Raw genomic sequence first — 21,132 nt, 5'->3', positions numbered from 1 at the left:
GTCCCTTGGTTGTGGGGCAAGGAAGGGCCAAAAAAGCAGATAGCAACCTATTTTCCTGCTGTTGAGAATTTCATGCAGACATTTAACTTCGTATGGCAGCTTTTTCAGCCCTGGCAGCTCGTTATGCCCATGGTCCTGGAGCCAGCATCCTGACTCTTGTCCTCAGCAGGTGACAGTAGAGCTAAAATCTTTACAGCAGGCCCCTACTACCCAGCTTTACTCTCTTACAAATCAGGCATTGGTGATCATTTTTCACTTCCAGTGCATCCAAATAGACTTTGAGACCTGACTGAGTCGTTTATGCAGATCTTCAAAATCTATGAGATCACCTGGTGAATATTCAGCACCATTCCCAGTTAAAATATAGACTCAGCATCTCCTCCAGCTGTAGATGATGTAGGGGTTGGATGCACACAGGAGGACTAACTCAAGATTGCTGTGTCACCCAGTGATCTGTTGCCTTCATTTTCATCTGACAGTGCTTTATGTACATCGGATTACAGGGAGCTGAATGGAGTACTGAAGGCCAGCTGCTCAGAAGGTAAGACAGACAAGAAGCCACAGTCCATCTACACTGGGAAAGCAGGGCTGGAGCTTACTTTTTCAGGTGGTGACAAATCGACCTCATTAAAATTTTATTTTTTATACTACGAAAGCTATATGCAACATCATTAGAGACTGCTGTCACCACAAGTGCTGGCAGCAAAGCCTGACTTATGGGAATGGATGAACAGAGCCCAGAACTAATCAAGATGAGTTCAGTTTCTAGTATAAACGCCTCCTGCAGGTTTAAGTAAAAAAAAAAAAAAAAAAAACAAACAAACCCAGGCTAAGAGCTGGCATAGTATTTCAGAAACCCATTGGTATCAGGGCAGGCTGCTTACAAAGCAGCTGGCCTGAGAGCAATGTGGTAGTGCACTGGTGCAAGCAAGGACAATATTTACATCCATTTATATTCATGTCACAGCATGGATTCTTAATAGCCTTCCTGCCAAACCTTGCTCAATAGTCCATTTGGAGAACCTATGGATCAACTTTATTTATAAAAATTTGACATTTTACTCTGCAGTGGGAAAGTGATTGAAAAAGGTGGCCAACAGAAAGTGCTATTTCCCGTATTTTTTCTGTATTTTTGTACCTTGTTGTCTGCTGTGTCATCGAGTTCAGCTGTCACCTCTGAAACTGTCACATTTTGTTCTAGCTAATTGCCTGTGATAAAGGCTACAGAAAACAAATATAACTATTGCTTATGGTCCTTTGGCACCAAAGAGCTTGTTGTATTGCCACAGTGGGAAATGCTGGGTTATAACCAAACTTCATTTGCAAAACAAATGTGTTTTCTTGGATTGACTACTTTTCTTGCAGACGACTTGGAAGGAAGCATTTCCTGGGGTGAACCTTCAAAGGTCAATACCTTCCTGTTGAAAGCAATTCCTGTGTGTGACCTATCATCTTGCTTCCCTATAAACTTCAAATAATGGTGGAAGAGACTGGGTCTGTCTCTGCTTGCAGATGCTGGGTTTGGGGCTGGCTGGAGCAGAGCACTTAACCCTGCAGCCCCAAAAAGTCATGTTGAGGCAGGATGACATTTGGCCAACTCCCATTATGTCCCTTCTCAGTCAATAAGGTGAAAATAGCAGCTGCTTCCTCATTTGCACATATTTAATTTCTTTAATTTCAGATGAGATTCCTCATGTAGATGTAGAGACCTTGCAAACTTTTATGCAGAGGGCTACTAAGCAGGATTTCACACAGGGTCTTCAGGACTTAAGCAAGCCACTGGCAAGATATTGGCTTAGAGAGAGTGGGTGGGTGGGGGCCTACAACGCACCCAAAGGGCCCCCGCCCCCCACCCCCTTCTAGATATTGTACCTTGCATGATGGTACCCAATATTAATCCAGACTAGCCCTCCCCACAGCAAATCTCCAGGGGTAGATAATCCCGTTGCAAGCTGTCCCTTTCCACCCCTGGAGGGCCCTGAATTAGGTCAGACTGGATTAAGTTTGCATTTTATTTATCTAATTTTTTTTTCGTGCTCGTTACACGCACACTCAGGCTCGGAGGAGGCGGGGAGGGAGGCGGGGAGTGGCGGGAGCTTTAGCCGATGGCAGTGTCTGATGCCCGGCGGCGGATGCCAGCGGCAGCCGGGCGATGGCGAGGAGCCGGGCGGCTTACGAGTACACGGAGGCGGAGGACAAGAGCATGCGGCTGGGTTTCCTCCTCATCGCCGCCGGCTTGCTTTCCCTCTTGGGTTTGGGTTGTTGCTGGCTTCGCCCGGCGCTGCAGGAGCGGGGCGGCGGCGGCTCCGCCAACTGCACGGTGCTGGCGGTGCGGCAGCTGGGGGAGCGCTTCGCCTGCACCTTCTCCTGCGGGGCCGCCTGCCGCGGCACCGCCCGCTACCCCTGCCTCCAGGTCCTGGTCCGCACCTCCCGCTCCTCCGCACCCGCCCTGCTCCACGAGGACGAGCGGCAGCTCCGCACCAACCCCAAGGTGAGACCTGCGAACACCCTCCTCTCCCAAAATGCGGGGTGGTGGGTCCCGCCGCGGCGATGGTGCCCTTTCCGTGGCCCCGGTGCCCGCCTTGGGCGTCCCGGTCCGCGGCAATCGCCCTCTGTTCGGTGCGGGTTTTAATCTGAGAGGGGGGGGAGTGGATGAAGTCCCGGAGCATCCCTCCAAAATACCACTCTGCTGTTGCTCAGTAAAACGTAGTATATCTCTATAGTGTGTATATATATATATATATGTATATGTGTATATATATATATACGTACTCTACAGAGTGCATCTATATTTATGTGTTGTGTGCATATAGATATCTAGCATGTCAGGGGTGGTTTAGGCTCGATATTAGGGAAAGGTTCTTCACCCAGAGGAAGGCACTTACAGGCTCCCCGGGAATGTGGTCACAGAAACAAGCCTGCCAGAGTTCAAAAAGTGTTTGGACAATACTCTCAGGCACATGGTGTGATTCTCGGGGATGGTCTTGTACGGGGCCAGGAGCTGGACTCGATGATCCCTGTGGGTCCCTTCCAGCTCAGGATATTCTGTGATTCTATATGGCATAGTATAACATACTATCAATGTATAATGTATAGTATGCTACATACTATACTACACTATACTATACACTATCCTAAGTACAGTATAATGCTATATACACACACACACTCTATAAATACGCACACACACTATATAAATACACACACACACACACACACACACATACAGACACGCACTTCGCGATCAGCCCCATTCATTTCCAGCCCAACCCTCCGCGTCCAGAGCGCAGCCCTCGGGCGGAGCGCAGCGGGAGCAGCGGAGGCTCAGCTGCCGTTCCCCGTCCCGCTGAAGCCCCGGGACGCCGGCGGGGAGCCGGGGAGAAATTCCTGCTGCCGGCGGGGAGATCTGTCTGCTCGGGCAGTGCCCGATGCCGCTGCGTGATCCAGAGGGTGGGGGGCTTCCTAGAGCAACTCCCCGAAGCGCAAGGGGAAGTGTTAACGGAGCCACTGCTGGCGGGGCGTCGGGGAGAGGGCTGCGCCGAAGCAGAGGCTTCCTCCATACTGTTTTGATTCTTAGACTTCTCCATCACCCACATGAAAAAGGACCGAATGGAGGAGTACCAAAAATTGCATCTTACAGCAAACTGGGGTAGTCTGAAGGCAACGTGTGACTTGTGCTTTCTCTTTCTTTAAAGTTATTCTGCCTTCTCCTTTTTCTTTTCATGTTGGGTAAAGATGGCCTTGACAGAATGCTGCCTGAATGAAGGAGATTTTATTAAGTAGTTTCCAGAACAAAAAAAGATGTGATGGAATCCCCCTACCCGTGAAAGGACTTCAAGTCTTGAGTGTATTGGAGAAGGAAATGTCGGCTTTTTGACTGAGATGTGGATGCAGCACAATGTCAAGGGGCATGTTAAGCACGATGCAGGGGTCTGCTTGCAGGGGCCAGATAGCAGGCTTGAGTGTCCAGTTGGTATGTGCAACCTCACATCTCCTCAGTCATACTTGCACTGATCTGGCTCTGTCCCTTGGAAGGTGGATTAAATTGCAAGCTTAGGGTTCAAGGGTTGCTTTTTTTCCCCTTGACAGCTTGTGGCCTTGGAAGGGTGGTTGGGGCAAAAATCAGCAGAGTAAGAAGCAGGATGGTAAATCTGCAAGGATTTGGATTAAATTTTTGGCACTGCTCAGAAATGATGAGTGATGAAGCTGCAGTGCTGGATGGTGCCCCATAGCAGCTTGTGAGGGAGCTTTGCAAATTTCACCTTTCCCTGGGAGTGCTGCTGCCAAACTCCCTGTGGTTACAGGGATGTGCTGTGAGTGCCTCAGCTGTCTGAGCTCCAGAACTTCTCTAAATATCTCTCAATTTTCAGGTGGGCAAGGGGTAATTGGTAAAATGCAGGAGAAAAAGCCACCCTTTCGATGTGGGGCAAAGATGACATGGTGCTGCAGAGGGTGCAGCGTGGCTCTCCCTGAACACGGCCCAATGGCCCTGTTGTGGCCACGTCCAGCAGGGATGGGAGGTGGAAGATGGGAGGTAGGTGCTGAGCCATGCCACCAGAATGACTGGGCTCAGCAACTCCGCCAGCTTCTGCAGTTTCAGCAGAGGCTTTCAAATTAGACTGCGACCACAGTAACTTTCTGAGTGGTCCAAGTGTTTTGTTTTTACTTCTTGATCCTGTTTTCTTCTACTGTTCTGGAAGTCTGGTGGGAAGAGAAGGATTACACCTGCTCGGGGGCTGGATTGCAATTCTGCAGGGAAGCACCCAGAGCTTCAGAAGTAATGCCTGTAAATGTCACTCAGAAACCTATTTTTATTTAACAATTAATTTTATATTAACAATTGATAAAGAAACAGGGCTCTGTGTTGGCAGTGTGGTACTTGCATGCTCTTACAAATATAATCTATTTTCTTTACCTTCCTCCTTGCATCTCTAGGTGTGGGCTGTTTACGCTGGCTATTGATTGTTGAGGATTAAATCTGATTTACCAGATGAGCCCAAGCTGAAAGGATGCATTTTTTTTGATGTAACTGCATTCTCTAGTAGTAATTGAATTTAACTAAATGGAAAACTACATAGGAAAAAAAATGTGCTCCAATTATTTTCCCTACTTTAAGAAGCTTGTGTAAAACCAATGGAAAATAAGAAGAAAAGTTGTTTAGGTGTCATCAGGAAAACATACTGTCGTAAGGAACTGAAGTCTGTATTTGTTGCTTTGGTTTTCCCTTTTTTCTGCTAGTTCAATGTCTGTGGAACCAAACAGTTATACTCTCCTTTTAATTTTTGTTTTAAAATCTCACCTTCTTTAAAAGCTTTCAGGATTTTATGTTGAAATATATTAAGCAACAGAGTAGGAATCTGCTGAATCTAATGCTCAGGATCCAATATGTATTTATGAATGAACACTTAGGGATTCATTAACCCTTCCTGTTCCCATCACCTTCTTGCAGTATGCTTCCTTGTGTTCATGCAATTTGACATACAAAATGTTAAGCAGTTCCAACTAACTGCAAGGGGAAAAAATGACCAATTTTGCTTTGAACAGTCTTTAAATTGTATGTTCTGTTTAGCTACTTCTCTTTGTAGGGTAGCAATTTTCCCCTGTAAATCAATAGTGTGGAAAAGGCATAGTTCAGGTTCCTTACAACACACAGTGCTGAATTAGTTGGCAGCTTCACACTCCCAAAAATCCCCAGTGCATTGAACTAAAAACCTTCTATTTTCTGTAGTAGAGTGGGCTGGCACTTCAGCATATTGCAGCTATGAATCTGTCTGTTCTAGCGAGGAGAAAACTGTTCTAGATGCAGGAACAATAATTTTTTTCCTCTCTTGCTTTCTAAGATAATCACATCATTGGACAGCCCAGGATTCATTTTAGCTCTTAAAAGATTATATAGCTGGGTCAGAGTTAATCCAGGAATGTATATAATAAAGCACCGGACATGATTACATTCGTGTTTAGTCCAAGAGATTTGTGGATTTCTTTTTTTTCTTTTTTTTTTTTCTTCTTTTGATTGCTGTCTCAGAGGAAGAAATTTCATTGGAGTGACAGTAGCCTTTCTTCAGCTGCCTTGATAGCAATAACAATCTCTGAAATAAGGCTTAAGGGGGATTAATTCCAAAGTCAAGTTGTCGCTATCACTCTCTGGCCATCAAGTAAGTCGGCAAGTGCATAGAGCCAGTGCAGGGACCAGGCTATAAGCTTGGTTCGGAAAAATGACAGGGGAGTGTGTCAGCTGCTAAAACAGTTTACTTTCTTTCTTTTTAGACTTTTCCCTTTCTATATTTGAAGTCAAGAGTAGGGTCAGAAGAACTTGCCCACTGTTTTGCCAAAGAAACTTTAATGGGAGTGACTGATAAGGCAGATGTTAGCAGCTCTGAAGCAGGACCTGGTTTCTCCATCCTTGTCCTTGGGCAGGGTAGCAGAGCAACCACCTACCGCTCCTTGTCTGCATTCCACATCTGCCCGTGCTGCTGTCATGCTTCTTTCTGTATCTGCTCCACCTGACAAGATGATGTGCAATTATCTCTTCTGTGCACTTGTAAATAGAACTGGGATTGATTTTTGGACTCCCTTAAATATGACCCATGACAGAGGAGGTTCCATAACAAAATATGCCCAACTTTACAGTAATTATGGGAGGGTCTGGTGCATCTGGTGAAGCATCAGATCTGTATTTGGGCTGGTACTGTGATGGGCAAACTATGCAGATGCTGCCTAGCAATTCCTCTGGAAACAGCCCCAGGGGCCATGGATAAACCTCACCACCCACTTATCTCACCTGGGGCACTACTCACTGCCTCAAGCCTCTGTGATGAGTTGTGGGTTTGGTCACTCCTGGTGGGTTGTGCTGATGAAGTAAGGTGCTGACAGATGCAGGTGAAAATGAGACATGGTGCTCAGTTCTAGCTCCCTCAGGACACCCAGATGGAAGGGGGCAATTTTTTTGTATTAATGGAGTGAGTCCACCTGCTCATCTCCTTCTACAATAGGATGGTTGTGGCAGCACTTCTTCCCTTCCATACCATGAAGCTCCCCCAGTAATGCATGGAGACACACAAAAATTTAGGAGCTCATATATGGTTTGGGGGGGGGGGAATTGACCCTGGCTGGACTTCAGGTGTCCACACAAGACACTTTATCACTCCCCTCCTCAGGTGGACAGGTGAAAGAAAATATAAGAAAAGGCTCATGGGTCAAGATAAGGACAGGGGGAGATCACTCACCAGTTACTGTCATGGGCAAAATAGACTTAACTCAGGAATATTAATTTATTGCCAATTAGATAAGGGTATTGTGTAGAAAAAAATCAAATCTAAAAACACCTTTCCCCAACCCTTCCCTTCTTTTGGGCTTAACTTCACTCCTGATTTTCACTACCTCCTGCTCCCCAGGAGTGCAGAAGACAGGGAATGTGGGATATGGTCAGTTCATCACACATTGTTGCTCCTTCCTCCTTCTTCTTCTGCTCCAGCATGGGGTCCCTCCCACAGGAGACAGTCCTTCACAAACTTCTCCAACATGGGTCCTTCCCATGGACTATAGTTCTTCATGAATTGCTCCAATGTAAGTCCCTCATGGGGTCACAAGTCCTGCCAGCAAACCTGCTCCAGCGTGGGCTCCTCTCTCCACAGGACCATAGATCCTGCCTAGACTCTGCACCAGCACAAGCTTTCCACGGGGTCACAACCTTCTTCAAGCAGCCGCCTGCTCTGGTGTGGGGTCCACCACAGGTTGCAGGTGGGTATGTGCTCCACTGTGGATCTCCCTGGACTGCAAGAGAACAGTCTTGTCACCATGGTCTTCACTGTTACCTGCAGGGGAATCTCTGCTCAGACACCTGGAGCACCTCCTCCCCTCCCTTCTTCGCTAACCTTTGTGTTTGCAGGGTTGCTTCTTTCAGATATTCTCACTCCTCTCTCCTGGCTACTATTGTGCAGCAGTTTTCCTTCTTCTTAAATACGTTGTCCCAGAGGCTCTAGCACTGTTGTTGATTGGAGTCCAGCAATGGGTCTGTCCCAGACCCATCTGGCATTGGCTCTGTCAGACGTGGGAGAAACTTTTTGCAGCTTCTCACAGAAACCACTTTTGTAGCCTCTCCACTACAAAAATCTTGCCAAGCAAACCCAATACACCTGAAGATCAGGTGCTGGCTTTAGTGGTGTGTTGTACTTTTGCAGAGATACTTACCTACAGCATCCTTACCACTTCATTTCATCACAAAGCTTCACAAACTGTGTGGCATATGATGTGGAGCTTTGCCAGCCAAACAAATGGTACGTGCTCTGTCCCATAGTTCACCAGCAGCCAGGAGGATGGCCTTCAACAAGTCACCTGGCAAGTGAGTTTGGAGACTTGCTCCTTGGTGACATTGGTTTGTGTGCTGTTGAGCTGACTTATTTCTAGTTATGTCTATTTGCATTTAAGACTTTCTTGGTCTTGCCTTGTGGACTGTGTCTTCCGGGCTTGAGACAGCTTCCCTCAGAACCTACCAAGTCTGTCTCCTTTTTCTTAAAAATGTAACTGAGTTAGGCAAGAATTAGTCTTTGAAAAGCATGAAATGCTACCTGGAAGTTAAGCCATCATCAAGAGTTCAAGCCTCTGTTCTTTCTCTGTGATGTGGAATAACATCTGCTCTGATGAAGGATCAGAAGGACCTTCCCACACATCTGCAGAGACACTGAAGTGGGAGCATCCTGCAGCAAACACAGACACAAATCTTACAAAACCTTGGGTAAAGATCTATTAGCAGTTCACTGACATTTTTATTGAATTGAATCCTGAGCCATCTAGCCAAACACTGGCTTTGACTGAAGAGGGAATATTATCAGCCTGATACTGATTCTGAGCTCTGTAATTGAAACTGTATTGGAATTCCATAATAATTTTATTGTTGCTATGGCATAGTGTAGGAGGTGCAATTATAGTTCCACGTATCAAAAGATGTGCCAAAAAGGAGTCTGCTCCATCAGATTTATTCTGACTGTCTAATCTTAAGTGCTATTCTCCAACTTCATTGTCACTTATTAAAGAAAAAAAACATCAAAGCAATATAGAGTGGGATACTTTCACTGAAAATGGATGTTTCTGTGTGAGCTGCAGTTGAGCATCAGGTGTCCTAGCTTGTTTTCAAACGGTTGGCATTTGTTTATATTTTGATGGCAGTATTTCATGCCATGTCTTGTGAGGGAGGACTGTATAATTAACGTTTCAGAAACTGCCTGTTGCTAAAGTGAAAGTTACAATTCCCTTTTATCTGACTGCTGACTATACTTTGGAGAGTGATACAGTTGCTCAAATAAAATCTCCAAGAAGTGTGCTTGGGAGGCTGAGTAAAGAGAGATCCATCTCTTATGTGGATCCAAAGGAGACAAAATGTATGTTGGATTGGTGGGGACTATGCTGGCAACCCAGGGAGGCAAACAAGCTCCAGTATTTCTGCAGCAGGTGATAAGTTCACATTAGAATTGGACCTTGGGTGTTCATTGTGGCTCAAGGGCTTCATCACTTTGAGTTGATGTTTCAGAGTGACCTCTGGGATTCATATTTGGACAGAGACCACTTCTCCCTTCAAGGTTGTTAATCCTCAACAGTCTCAAGCAGTGAGGTCACATCAATTTATGGTGATACCCAGGGTGTCCCCTTTGTGTTTTCTACATGAAGATAAAGAGGTGGAAATGTATCCAGCATGCTTTATGTCAGCTGTCATTGGGACTACTTGTGCAGAGAATTGTGTGAAGTTTGAGTTGCAGAGATCATTTACTGTTGTCCCCTTCCTGTAGGTACTGGCAATACTCCCACACACTGTCTTGCTTTGGTATGGGGAAGACAGAAGTGTTGAAGAGAGAAGTTGTCTGTGAGCCCCTTTACATCTTCCAAACCAAGAAAAATCCCTGCCCTGAAAACCTCAATGTTTAATAGCTTCATACTGAGCTAAAAGTGTGGGAACTGATAGCAAAAACTGTGAAGTAATCTGTGATGTAACTGTCCTGGGAGACTATTATAGCTTGATACTTTTCTGTTCAAATGGGCGTCTCTTGAGAAAAGGAACCTCTGCAGTTGTTTCTAAGCCTGAAACTCAGGATGGGGCTAAACAACAGTTCACCAGGTCATGAACTTCGTGAAGGATTCGTGCAATATTTTGTAAGGGTGGAAGGTCTCTAAAAGATCCAGAGAAAGTTTAGCCAGGAGTGGTGGGGAGGGTGCACTTTCGTAGCAGAGAATAGCAGTAAGCTGTAGACACAAGAAAGAAACATTTCAGAGGAGAGGGGGAATATGCATATGTAACCAGTACCACAGGAATAGTAGTTTTTGAGATAGTTGAGGAAATTTAGGCAGAAGAATGTACATTGGTACTTAGTTGTTTTGTCTAGTTCTGCATTTTGTGTGCTGGCTAAATAGTGGTTGGTTTGGGGGGCTCTTTTTAGGGACCCCAGAAGCTGGGGGCTACCTACAAGCTGGGGGCTTGGGGAAGAGCAGGATGGTGACTCCAGTCAGGCATAGGCAGTCAGTGTACAGTCGGTGGGATATGATACCATTGCCAAAGGAGGATCTGAAATCCTTCATAAAGAAAAGCATCAGAGCGGAGGCTGGGTGTGCTAGACCCCAGGCCAAACAGGGAAGAGGGGACCAGCTGGCATGGTTGAAGTATGTTGGGGCTGTCATGGGGGCAGAGCAGAGCCAGCATTGCACTCAGGTGTCTTCGTGCCAAATTTACTGACTCGTCTAGCTGCTGCACAGATGTGTTTATGCACTGGGGGCATGCAGGAGAGAGGGGGGGTGCCTGCTGCTTCCAAAGTACACAATCAAAAAAACCCACTGCTGACCAGGGAGTATTATCTAAGATGGCAATAACTGCATGCGATAAATCCTGCATTCTGGTTTCTGAAGTAGAATGGCATTGCTGCTTGTCTCTGTCCTCTGTCATCAGCAGTGGGAACAATCCTTGTTTAGGGTCGTCTGAACAGGGAACTAAAGAGAGCTTTGTGCCATGGCAACACCAGATGTGGGTTCATGTGAAAATGGGAATCCTTGCACATGAAAAAGGCAAGTTCCAGCTTGGAAGCAGAATGGAAGACCTTGCAGATTTTTCCAGTCTTAAGCATGGAAGACACTGACAACAATTGTATGTGCTGACAGAAGTGGCCAGATTTTACATCATTGGGGGAATAAAATCCTGAGATTTCTCCCTTCTCCCCGGAATGGCAAAGCTTCAAGCTGTTGTCTGGTGGAGATGGACTTGTAGGTCTGTACAGTTTGGGCATAGTGTGCAGCTGGGAGCAAGGTAGGCCCCCTGGGACACTTCACCAGAAGGAGAGGAAGCACTCACTCGGCACAGTGAGTCATGATCATCTTTATTGTCATATTAGAGAGAGTATCTCTCTACTTGTTGTTACTGCCTTCAGGATACTGTGAAGAAATTAATGTTGTGATCATATGTGGGCACCCCTTTAGGGGCTTCCCACAGCCTACAGCTCCTGCTTCCTCATCATACCCAGGTAGGAGGCTTTTTAGCTGCCTTCACAGTCACAGTTTTTTCTGTTTGCAGCTTACAGTTTTAAAGGAATTGGAATTCTCTGTGTGCACCTGAAGCCTTGGCGTCCATCTGTCCTGCAGGGTGAAAAGCCTTTGTGTTATCTGAGGATCAGTTAAGCTGTGTTACTCAGTGTGGTTCAACATCTCCTGTAATGATCTCCATGGACGCCCAGTACAAATAAGAGAGATTGTTCTTGGACACTGAGATCCTGATACTGCCGACATTTGATTCTGTGGACTATTTGTTTTCTATTGTTTAACTGGCTGTGGCTAGGAGGTAAGGGTGGTGTGTCAAAGACAAGACTTGGAAACTAAGATATGTGTGTGTGTGTGTGACCCGAAGCAGAGCCTCTGAAAGCCCAGTCCCAAGTGCACCAAGCTGTGGGAGGAACTTCCCTCGAGTTCTTTAGGTTTTGAAGCAGATGTCTGAGGGTGAGATCTGCAGATAGCTCAGCTGCATGTTCAACTCTTATTGACTTCTGTACAGCAGAAGCAGATGCTGAAACTTTCTGCTGAAGAGAGGCTTTGAACTTTGTTGCTTGTTTCTCTCTGTTGTAAGAGTGGAAGAACACCTTCTTTTACCAGCGGATTTCAGCCAGATATCAGATATCCCATCATCTGGGAAAGCTTGCTGGACTCTTTGAGTTATTTATTAGCATGATACTAAACAAAACTTGTGATTACATGCCTCACTGAAAATAGGAAGTTATTCAAATCCAATCCATGCGGCTGGCTAAGAATTCATCAAAATGAAACAAAATGAAACAATTATTTTCCCATTCATTATGCAAACCCCCAAGGTGTTATGAGGCAGTTTGGTTTGAAAATGGAACAAAATATGACAAAGCCTTTATTTTGTTTCTGAATGCTGGCATATTCTTTTCCAGTACCTTCATGGAGTAACAACAATTGAAGTAAATTTCAGCTAACTTTTCTTTTTTGTTTCTGTGGAGCTTGTTCTTATTATTCTCTGTCCATTTCAGTCATGCTGGCGTTATGGAAAATGCAGAGAAGTGATGCCCTGTGTTCCTGAGCACAGAAGTAACTCTGTTTTGCAACGTGTCTTGGCAGTGTTCATACATCCCTCCCTGTGCAAGAGATGATCAGGAGAACTCTGAGAACGTCACGTACAAGCAGAAATACTGGAAAGAGAAAGTGGGCTCTCAACCATTTACATGCTATTTTAACCAGCACTTGAGGTGAGTAATCTTCATTTGGCTAGGCAGAAGTGCTTATTCATCTGTTTAACAGCTGTCCATTGGTTCTGTTTGAAAACATATATAAATGTATGCACATGTATACACACATCCGGCCCCCCAAGTGATGTGGTTTATCACACAGAGCTCAGCACAGAACTCTGCAAGACAATTCTGTTGATGAAAAGCTATACAGAAAGCACAGGAGTGTTTTTATCACTTGAAGTAAAAATACAAAACTCTGAGGAAAGTTTCCCTTAAACCACACAATTTTTATGACAAAAAGCATCTTGGCTTTTAACACTCAAATGGCAAATTTCTGGTTTGGAAATTAACATTCCTTCCCTCCACTGAGAAGAAACCCTTCTGTATTTGTGGAAGAAAAGGGAAGATCAGTAAATACTACAAACCAACTCAGGAATTGTGTTCACAGAGGATTAATGAATCAGGTATGTGTAATAAGCATTCATAGAATTGCCAGATTTCATAAATGCTTGCAGAATAGAAAGTAGTAAGCTAAACCATCTCCCCTTCTGTTTCAATTCTTACTTTTATTGCTGATATTTATGTGACTTAGAGGTGTATGAGGGTGACGTGTGGTTTCCTTCCTTCCATAAACAGACAGGGGAAGGAGTCCTTTTGCCTCTCTCTTTCTGATGGTGATATGCCAGGAAATAGAAGGTGATGTGGCAGCAGGAAGAGGTTAGTCCTACCCCGCAAACACTTGGAAGTTAAACAGATGAGGGAGACCTAGGAGGGAATAGCTTGGGGCTTGCAGGTGTGATTTGGGGCTCAGTGTGGGAATGTTGGCACCAGATATTCAAGTTCATTTAGACAAACAGGAGGAAAAGGATGCCAGTGTGTGCTAGGACCTCGGACGAACTGGGAAGCTGGAGCAGGGTGGCAGGTGGAGAAATGCCTAACTCTCCTGTGGGTGGCCCACTGAGTGCCTTGGGGGCTTCAGGTTTATCCTAGGCTGGCTATAATTATTACCCCCTCCCTGAAGAGACGTAGTCAGCATGCCCAGGATGACAGTCTGTTGCCCTGGTTAACTCCTTGTGGAGGGATCCCACCAGCGCTTTGTAGCAAAAATTGTTGTTCCTTATAGAGGGTAAAGAAGAACTGCTTACAGCACACGCAGGTTAGGGCATCCTATGTGGTGACATCAGACCTGTCAGGGACCTTCTCAGGGGGTCCTTTGGTCCACAAGGTGCCAATGCTTGGGTCTGCTAATCACAAGCCCGGTTATAATTTTGGCTTCCCTGAACAGGCATGTGCTTCCAGTTCCCCCCACTGCTGAGACCTGGGACCTGCAACAGCCACTGCCTGAGTGAGCAGGAGAATTGGAAACATGGGATTGTCTGCAGGAGAAGTCATGGCTAGGATTCATCTGAACTAGTGTGGACAGGATGCTGTGAAAATTAGCTTTTCTAGTCAGCGGAGAGAAACAGGAACCTTTTACCTTACCCCAAAATAAATGCCTAATTTGGTCAGATGCCAAGAGGTGTTTATTTATCTCCTGTAAATGAGCATAGGGTGGTAGGCATCCAGAGCTATGTGATCTGGTTCTCACATTTAGGTGAAGCACAGACAAAATTTTTCTGAGGCTGCATACCATGTAGCATCTGCCATTCATGTAAGTTGACATTGAGGAATTGAGCAGCACTCAGGCAAGGTTTTTTTCCTTAAAGATGCTGAATCCTATACTGCTGAATGTTCTTGCCAGTGCAATGGTTGACTTGAAATGCTGCCTTTTGCTGATCATACAACAATTCACGTACAGCAGAAGACAGGCTCACTGCCAGAGATACTTGAAGATAGTCTAAGCCAAAATGTGTACACCATTTATTTTCTACTGGAGATAGGAATGAACTTTGGGAGATAAGTTTTGCTGACTAGGAATGTGCATGTTAGGTATACTTTTAGAGCAACAATGACTAAGCAGCTTGTGAAGCAGTAAAAAACCCCATAATAAACTGAGGAAAAAGTCTGTTCACTTCAAAATAGAAATGGGCATATTTTCTGTCAGTATTTTTTTCACTCTATGGATAAGCTAAGTCTTCTGTGTCAGTCTATATAAAACATACAGAAAATAGCTCCTTAGAGAGAGTATTATTTGCAGTATTAATAATCTCCCTTTTGAAAAGGCAGAATAAAATTCTAAGTAAATATATAGGCAATGAGTTAACATCATCTATTCTTCATCAAACTTAATTCAGCTTCATTGTCAGAATTGTTGCTGCATGCAGAGTGTACTATTAGGTTACATCTCCCTTCAGTTTGGTGGTGCACATTTCAACAGGCTACTGTGAAAAGAAAAAAAAGATGCAATTCTTACAGTTCAAAAGGGATGAGAAGCAGACTTGGCAATTTCAATCATTCTTGGTTAATATAAATTGAGATGCCCAGCAAAACTAGCTCTCTGACATTTATCTTAGGGAAACTAAGAGCAGCTTAGCTTGGAGCTCAGTACTTTACTGAAAATTGAGTTCTTGCTTTGCCACTGTAGGCACTTACTTTTAGTGTGCCACTCTTCTCTGGCTGGCAAGTTGCAAGTTGCATGGGAAAGTTGCTTTTCTGGACCTCTGGTGAAGGTGCCTGTGTGTTGGCATGATGACATTCCAATCTGAAGGAAGCCTCGCCCAGCAGAAGAAAAAATATTTTATATTTCAGAGCATAAAACAAAGGACAAATTCAGATAAAGTTCTCAGGCTGTTGCCAAAGGTTTGAGAAGACACTGAGCTCTAGTGCTTCAGTGTTCTGGATTTCACACCAAGTGTTCAAGGGGATCCGTTGGCAGGACCACATGCAAACAAGTGTCACAGCTGCATGTCCTAAAATGGGATGTCTGGGGAAACAGGTGGGATGGGGAAGATCCTGTCACTTTATTTCTTCATGTTCCAGGTCTCACTGACATCCACAACAAGAACAAAAAATAAGATACCAAGGTTTCTGTCAACTCAGACTACTCTGTCTCAGAGACTTGAAGGGCAAACGCTGTCCAGTGATTAGCAACAATCTGTATGTTGTTGGGGTACCCTGCAGGGTCCTTATTTATTGGGGAATAATTATGTGTAGAAGCCCAGAGTGCTCAGGTAGTAGGGCTGCTCATCTGTAAGTGCTGGAACATAAATCTTGACTTGCCTGTTACTGCACACTTTTCTAAATTAATTCTGTCCAGTCAGAAGATGCTGTTGCTATTTCCTGTCCTTTCTTTTATTTTATCACCTGTGGAGCAGTGCTTGGGCCAACAGGAAAGGACTTTACTGTTAGTAAGACACAGCACTGCCCCTGCATGCAGCCATCTAGGTGAGGATCTCTGCATCTTGCAACAATAAGGGAAAAAATGACTGCTTGTCAGAGCGACGGGATGTGAACAACTGTGGGCAAAATAAGTGTATTGCAAACATCTTAATTCCAGATTGTTTGAATACAAAAAATATTTGTAAGATTACCCTATCCCATGCCCCCACTTTTGTCAGCTTTTGTTGTGTAACATAAGTTGCACAGTGTGGTTCATAAATGATGACTGAAATGTTTATGGGCCTGTAACTTTTTGGTCCTACATGACTTTTTGGTAATTCCTGCACTGCAATTCTTCCCATGATGTTCCATAATGGCTCTGAAGGTTCTAATGGAGGCCTGCTTTATCTGGTGTCTGTTTGAACTGCTTGGCAACACCTAACAGGGGTGTGTTGTATAATGAAACAACTAATCCAATCAACCTGGCTCAGAGCTCCACAAGGGTCTAGCCCTGAGCACAAAGTCCTGCTAAAAATAAGTCCTCGTCTCACCTTTTAGCAACGAAAACAAAATCCCTTCCTCCTTGTCTGTTCAGTGAAAGGGAAAGCTGTATTTTTGGGGTTGAAATAGAGACTTCTTCAGGGATACTTTTTAGTTTGTTCATTCGTTTTTCACTCCAGGGCTGCTGCTGGGCAGTGATGGTGGTGCTGCACAATGGCCATCACTGTTTGCAGCAGAACAAAGTCCCAATGTCTAAGCAGGGTTTGCAAGTATTGTGGGTTTTTTCCCCCTTGGTCTCTTTTTTGTCTCTGCCACCGTTTTCTGCACAGATAACTGGTGTCAGGAGTTTGGGTGCATCCCCTCAAGAGGCTTTGCATTTACTGGAGGCCTGAATGGCAGCATCGCTAGAAACAAGAGATTGCCCATAATGGACCTTAGGGGAATATGTGCAACCCCTCTGCCAACATCTTTGAACTGAAATGTTGTATGAAAGTCACAGAGCAAAGATAGGTTTATTAAATGCACTACACTTACAGGGACAAGGCAATATATTTAATTATATCTGCTGATTTTTACAGGGAAAATAAATAAATTTCCAGGCATGACATACCTTGTTTGGGTTCAACATGAGTGCCTCAGCACCAGGAGAGTGATGCTGTGGGGGCTTCCAGCAAAGACATGAGAAGGTTTCCCCTAGGGACACAGCACCTTTCCTTTTCTGTTTCCAAGCCAAACAACAAGCTTTCAGATTCTGGGAACAGGCACATCATCTTTTAAAAAGCAGCAAGAAAAAGTCAAAACTGCAGATTCAGTACATGCTAGCCTCACCATGCAAAACCAAAGCAGTTACATTACTGTGTTTAGAGTGTCACGGAATCCCAGAATATTCTGTTGGAAGGCATCCACAAGGATCATCAAGTCCAACTCTTGGCACTGCACAGGACCACCCCAAGAAACACATCATGTTCCTGAGAGCATTGTCTGAATGCTTCTTGAACTCTGTCAGGCTTGGTACTGTGACCACTTCTCTGGGAAGCCTGTTCCAGCTTCCAACCACCCTCTGGGGGAAGAACCTTTTCCTAATATCCAACCTAAACCCTCCCCTGACACAACTTCAGGCCATTCCCTTGGGTTCTGTCACCGGTCACCACAGAGAAGAGAGAAGCTTTGCTGAAATCCAAAAAGATTACATCACCTGGCTTCTCTTGGTCAACTAGTTGGGTTACCTTGTCACAAAAGGAAATTTAGATTGACAAGCAGGACTTTACCCTCATGAAGCCATTCTGGCTCTGACCAATGACTGTGTTGTCCCTCAGGTGTTTTTCAATTACTCCCAGAATAATTTCCATAATTTTGCCAATCACTGAAATGAAACTGAGAGGTCTGTTGTTTCCAGGGCCATCCTTCTTGCCCTTTTTGAAAACTGGGACAAAGTTAGGCAGCTTCCAGTCAACTGGGATCTCTCCAGATTCCCAGGACCATGGGAATTGATCCAAATTTGTCCCACTATTTTTTTTATGCCAAGAGTCAGTACCAAAAGGCTACATCCCAGAGGGTTCCAGAGTTTTCCTGGGTGTCAGATCACCATCCAAAAGTGCTGCTCCCTCCTCTTGGCTACAGAAGGGCATTTAATATCTTAATTGTGGTGCCAGTAGCCATTTATTTAAGTATTTTTGGAGGACTCAGTCATGTCTTGATGCATTGTCTGCAAAGATGCTGTGTGCAGTCGACAGTGAGTCACTGCCATATAAAAATTGCACAGGGACTCTTGCTGAAGCTAAAAATAGCAATAATACCCACCTGAACCAAAACCTCATCTTGAGGCTTAATTAAAGGCCTCTGTCTTTGACTCTTTTCCAAAATTACTAAGTTACAGTCACACCTATAATGAGTGTTTGGCATCCATTGCTGCTAGCTTTGGTATGTGTTTTCAAAAACATTTAGGAATTTGTCAAAAAGATACCTTGCTTTCCCCAATCACACTTTCTTTCCTTTAACTGAATGCAATTTTCTAGGTTTTCTTCTTGCCCCTTATTTTTGAAATCTTTGATGAGTATCTGCTTAAAAAAACTCAAACTTAAAATTCAATGCCATTTGTAAGCTGAAAGTCGTGAAGATTGAGTGCTCTCTACATTGCCAACTAGCACTCTGTTATGCACAGATGATGATACAGTAAATATGAGGGAAGCAGTATTATACTTCTTGTGAAAGGATTTTTCTGTTCAGGTGTTGTCATTCTTATGGCATAGGCTGGTGAGTTTGTGCCTATAAAGTTATTACTACTTCATTCAATTTATAGTCTCCACCTGTGCCTGCCTATATATATTTAGGATTTTGGTTAAGCAGACTTCATGCACTCCACTGTTGAATACACCTGGGGTTCTTTTGACAATTTTTTATGTTGCTGAATTTCAACTTCTTTATAGCTGAGCTGCTCATAATCAATCTTATTCTGCTTCTTACTACACAAACAAAGAGAGATGCATGGTGTCAGCCTTGGGGACTTGCAGGCTGGCACAATGCAGAGGATCCTTCACATAGCAATTTTGGGTGAGAGATCCCCAAATGCAAATCCAGGTGCAATTAAATCTGGGATAAGTTGTAGCTTGACAGTCTAGCTCCATTAACTCCGTAAGGATGGATTAAACTCCATAGATTTGCAAACATCTCCATAAATTAACTTCTCAGTGAAAGAATAAGAGGTTCTTCTTCCTTCCTCTATGGAGAATGCTTTCTTGGTGCTGCTTTCTGATCAGGATAAAACTATTGTGGGAGAGACAGCACAGTCATTGAGCAGGTATCTGCTTCCATGTACCACTGTGTTAGAAGAGCTTAATTCTCAGGACCTGGCTGGATGAGCCTGGGTTGGCAGGGTTTTAGGCTGCGGGGTTTGTTGCTCTAAAGAGTGTCAGATAGCATTGACAAAGCAACACGTGATGGGAGAGTTCAATGTAAATGAGGACCAACATGAGTCAAGGCTATAGATATTTTCCTAATTAGAGAAAGTCTGTTTCTTTCCTTTGTAGGTAATTTTCCAGGGACTGCATGTGTCTGGCTTTAGATGAGAAAGCAGCAACAAAATGCAAATGCCATGAGACTGATTTAGTAACTGTTAAACTGCAAGGAGAGCAGAAAGAGCCAGAGCTGAGGAAAACCTGGCATCGGATTTCCCAACCGACTTCCCAGACTTGGAAGAGGCGGATGGACAACTGATATTTCAGACACGTGGCACAGCTAAATTTCTGAATATCTTAAGATGCTTCCTCCTTGCTATTAGCCTTTTCCCTTGGAAATGCATAAACCTGCTACAGACCCGACCATGACTGTGTGTTAGATGCTGTTGATGGAGGCATGGAGGTTCAAATGTTTGGGGGAGGCTCCCCAAAGTGTCCCTGTAGTAGCCTACTTGGATGCTGCTGTTTGCAGCACCAAATCACAGCTTATTGTTGAAATAACCACTGCTGGGAAGGGGCTGAGTCGGGAGCCTTGGCCATGCGGGGCCAGGCTGTCGTCCTCCTGGGGACAGACTCTGTGCAGACTCCTGCCTGCCAGTGCAGCTGGGCTAGCCTGGGCCACCAGCAGTTCAGGGCTGAGGACAGGGACCGGCTCTGTACCCAAACCACAGCCAGGACTTACTTCACCAGGAGCCTTCATGAACACATCAGTGCTCCAAGCTAAAAGGGAAGCTTTGATTACACTTAAGCCATTGCACAGGGCTTGATGACATCTGAGCTGGACATGTATAAATGCTGCCTGGTATTATGTTTTTGCTAGAGTGGTTTTTCCAATCCACAGTCAGTGTGATACTGTATCTCTCACAGCTCTTTGTGATGACCATGACCCCTAGAAGACCTGAAGTACCAACCCCCCCCCCCTTTATTTTTTATCCAGGCAAACTTGTTAGCCTGTAAACACTGCAAGTGGAAAGCTCTTACAGCCCACCACGAGTGCTGGTGATAAACGGGCAAACGAAAGCAGTGAATGAAATGGTCCACTTAATCATTTTCTAACACTGTAGCAAATAAAACACCTTTACTCTTTCCATGGTGGATGATTTCCACTAATGATGAGCTGATGATATTGAGTTGATTTATATTTTCTACATTTTCTGTTCCTGCTCTTCACAGGCCAGATGATGTGATGCTGAAGCGCACCCATGATGAGACTGTCCTCTTGCACTGCTTCCTCTGGCCTGTGGTGACATTCCTGGTTGGAGTCCTCATCGTGGTCCTGACCATCTGTGCCAAGAGCTTGGCTGTCAAGGCAGAGGCAATACAAAAGAAGAAGCATTTGTGAGTGGCAAGGCTGCTGATGGAAAAGAAAAATCTGCAAGAAGGTCTCAAGTGGGGAAACTTGACACACCTGCAGGTCTGCGGGGCACCCTTCGTCTCCTACCAGGGTCTGATCTGATGGTGGAGTTGCTCTTGCCTCAGGATTTTTCTTAGAAGACTGCCCCATGAAATGCCAGCTAATTGCTTCTTCTGCTATGACAGTAAATAAGTATATTCTACCAAAAAATAATAATCTACACTGCACCAAATATGCTGTGTGTTGTTAGTGCTGAACTGCAGCTACCCAAGTCCTAGTGGAATTGAGACAGTTTACAAAACTCCCTGATGATGCTCATTTCATCTCTACAAAGCGATCTTTGCTAATG

General features: G+C 44.7%; 1 protein-coding gene across 1 annotated transcript; it reads left to right on the top strand.

Annotated features, from left to right (window-relative positions):
* Positions 1-2,096: 2,096 nt before the first annotated feature.
* Positions 2,097-20,880, top strand: KCNMB4 (potassium calcium-activated channel subfamily M regulatory beta subunit 4). The gene is made up of 3 exons (XM_064655667.1): positions 2,097-2,491; positions 12,607-12,734; positions 20,603-20,880. Exons 1-3 carry the CDS (start codon positions 2,153-2,155, stop codon positions 20,769-20,771), a joined length of 636 nt encoding a protein of 211 aa, XP_064511737.1. The 5' UTR covers positions 2,097-2,152; the 3' UTR covers positions 20,772-20,880.
* The last annotated feature ends 252 nt before the right edge of the window (positions 20,881-21,132 follow it).

The sequence above is a fragment of the Pseudopipra pipra genome, chromosome 5 (assembly GCF_036250125.1).
Source record: "Pseudopipra pipra isolate bDixPip1 chromosome 5, bDixPip1.hap1, whole genome shotgun sequence".
Taxonomy (NCBI): Eukaryota; Metazoa; Chordata; class Aves; order Passeriformes; family Pipridae; genus Pseudopipra; species Pseudopipra pipra.
This window is presented reverse-complemented; position numbering and strand designations above follow the sequence as displayed.

What these genes read in the sequence shown, in the direction of transcription:
- KCNMB4 (XM_064655667.1), top strand. Translation starts at nt 2,153, where the DNA reads ATGGCGAGGAGCCGGGCGGCTTACGAGTACACGGAGGCGGAGGACAAG. An exon ending in AGCTCCGCACCAACCCCAAG is followed by an intron (nt 2,492 to 12,606) that starts GTGAGACCTGCG and finishes GTGTCTTGGCAG; the next exon opens with TGTTCATACATCCCTCCCTG. An exon ending in TATTTTAACCAGCACTTGAG is followed by an intron (nt 12,735 to 20,602) that starts GTGAGTAATCTT and finishes TGCTCTTCACAG; the next exon opens with GCCAGATGATGTGATGCTGA.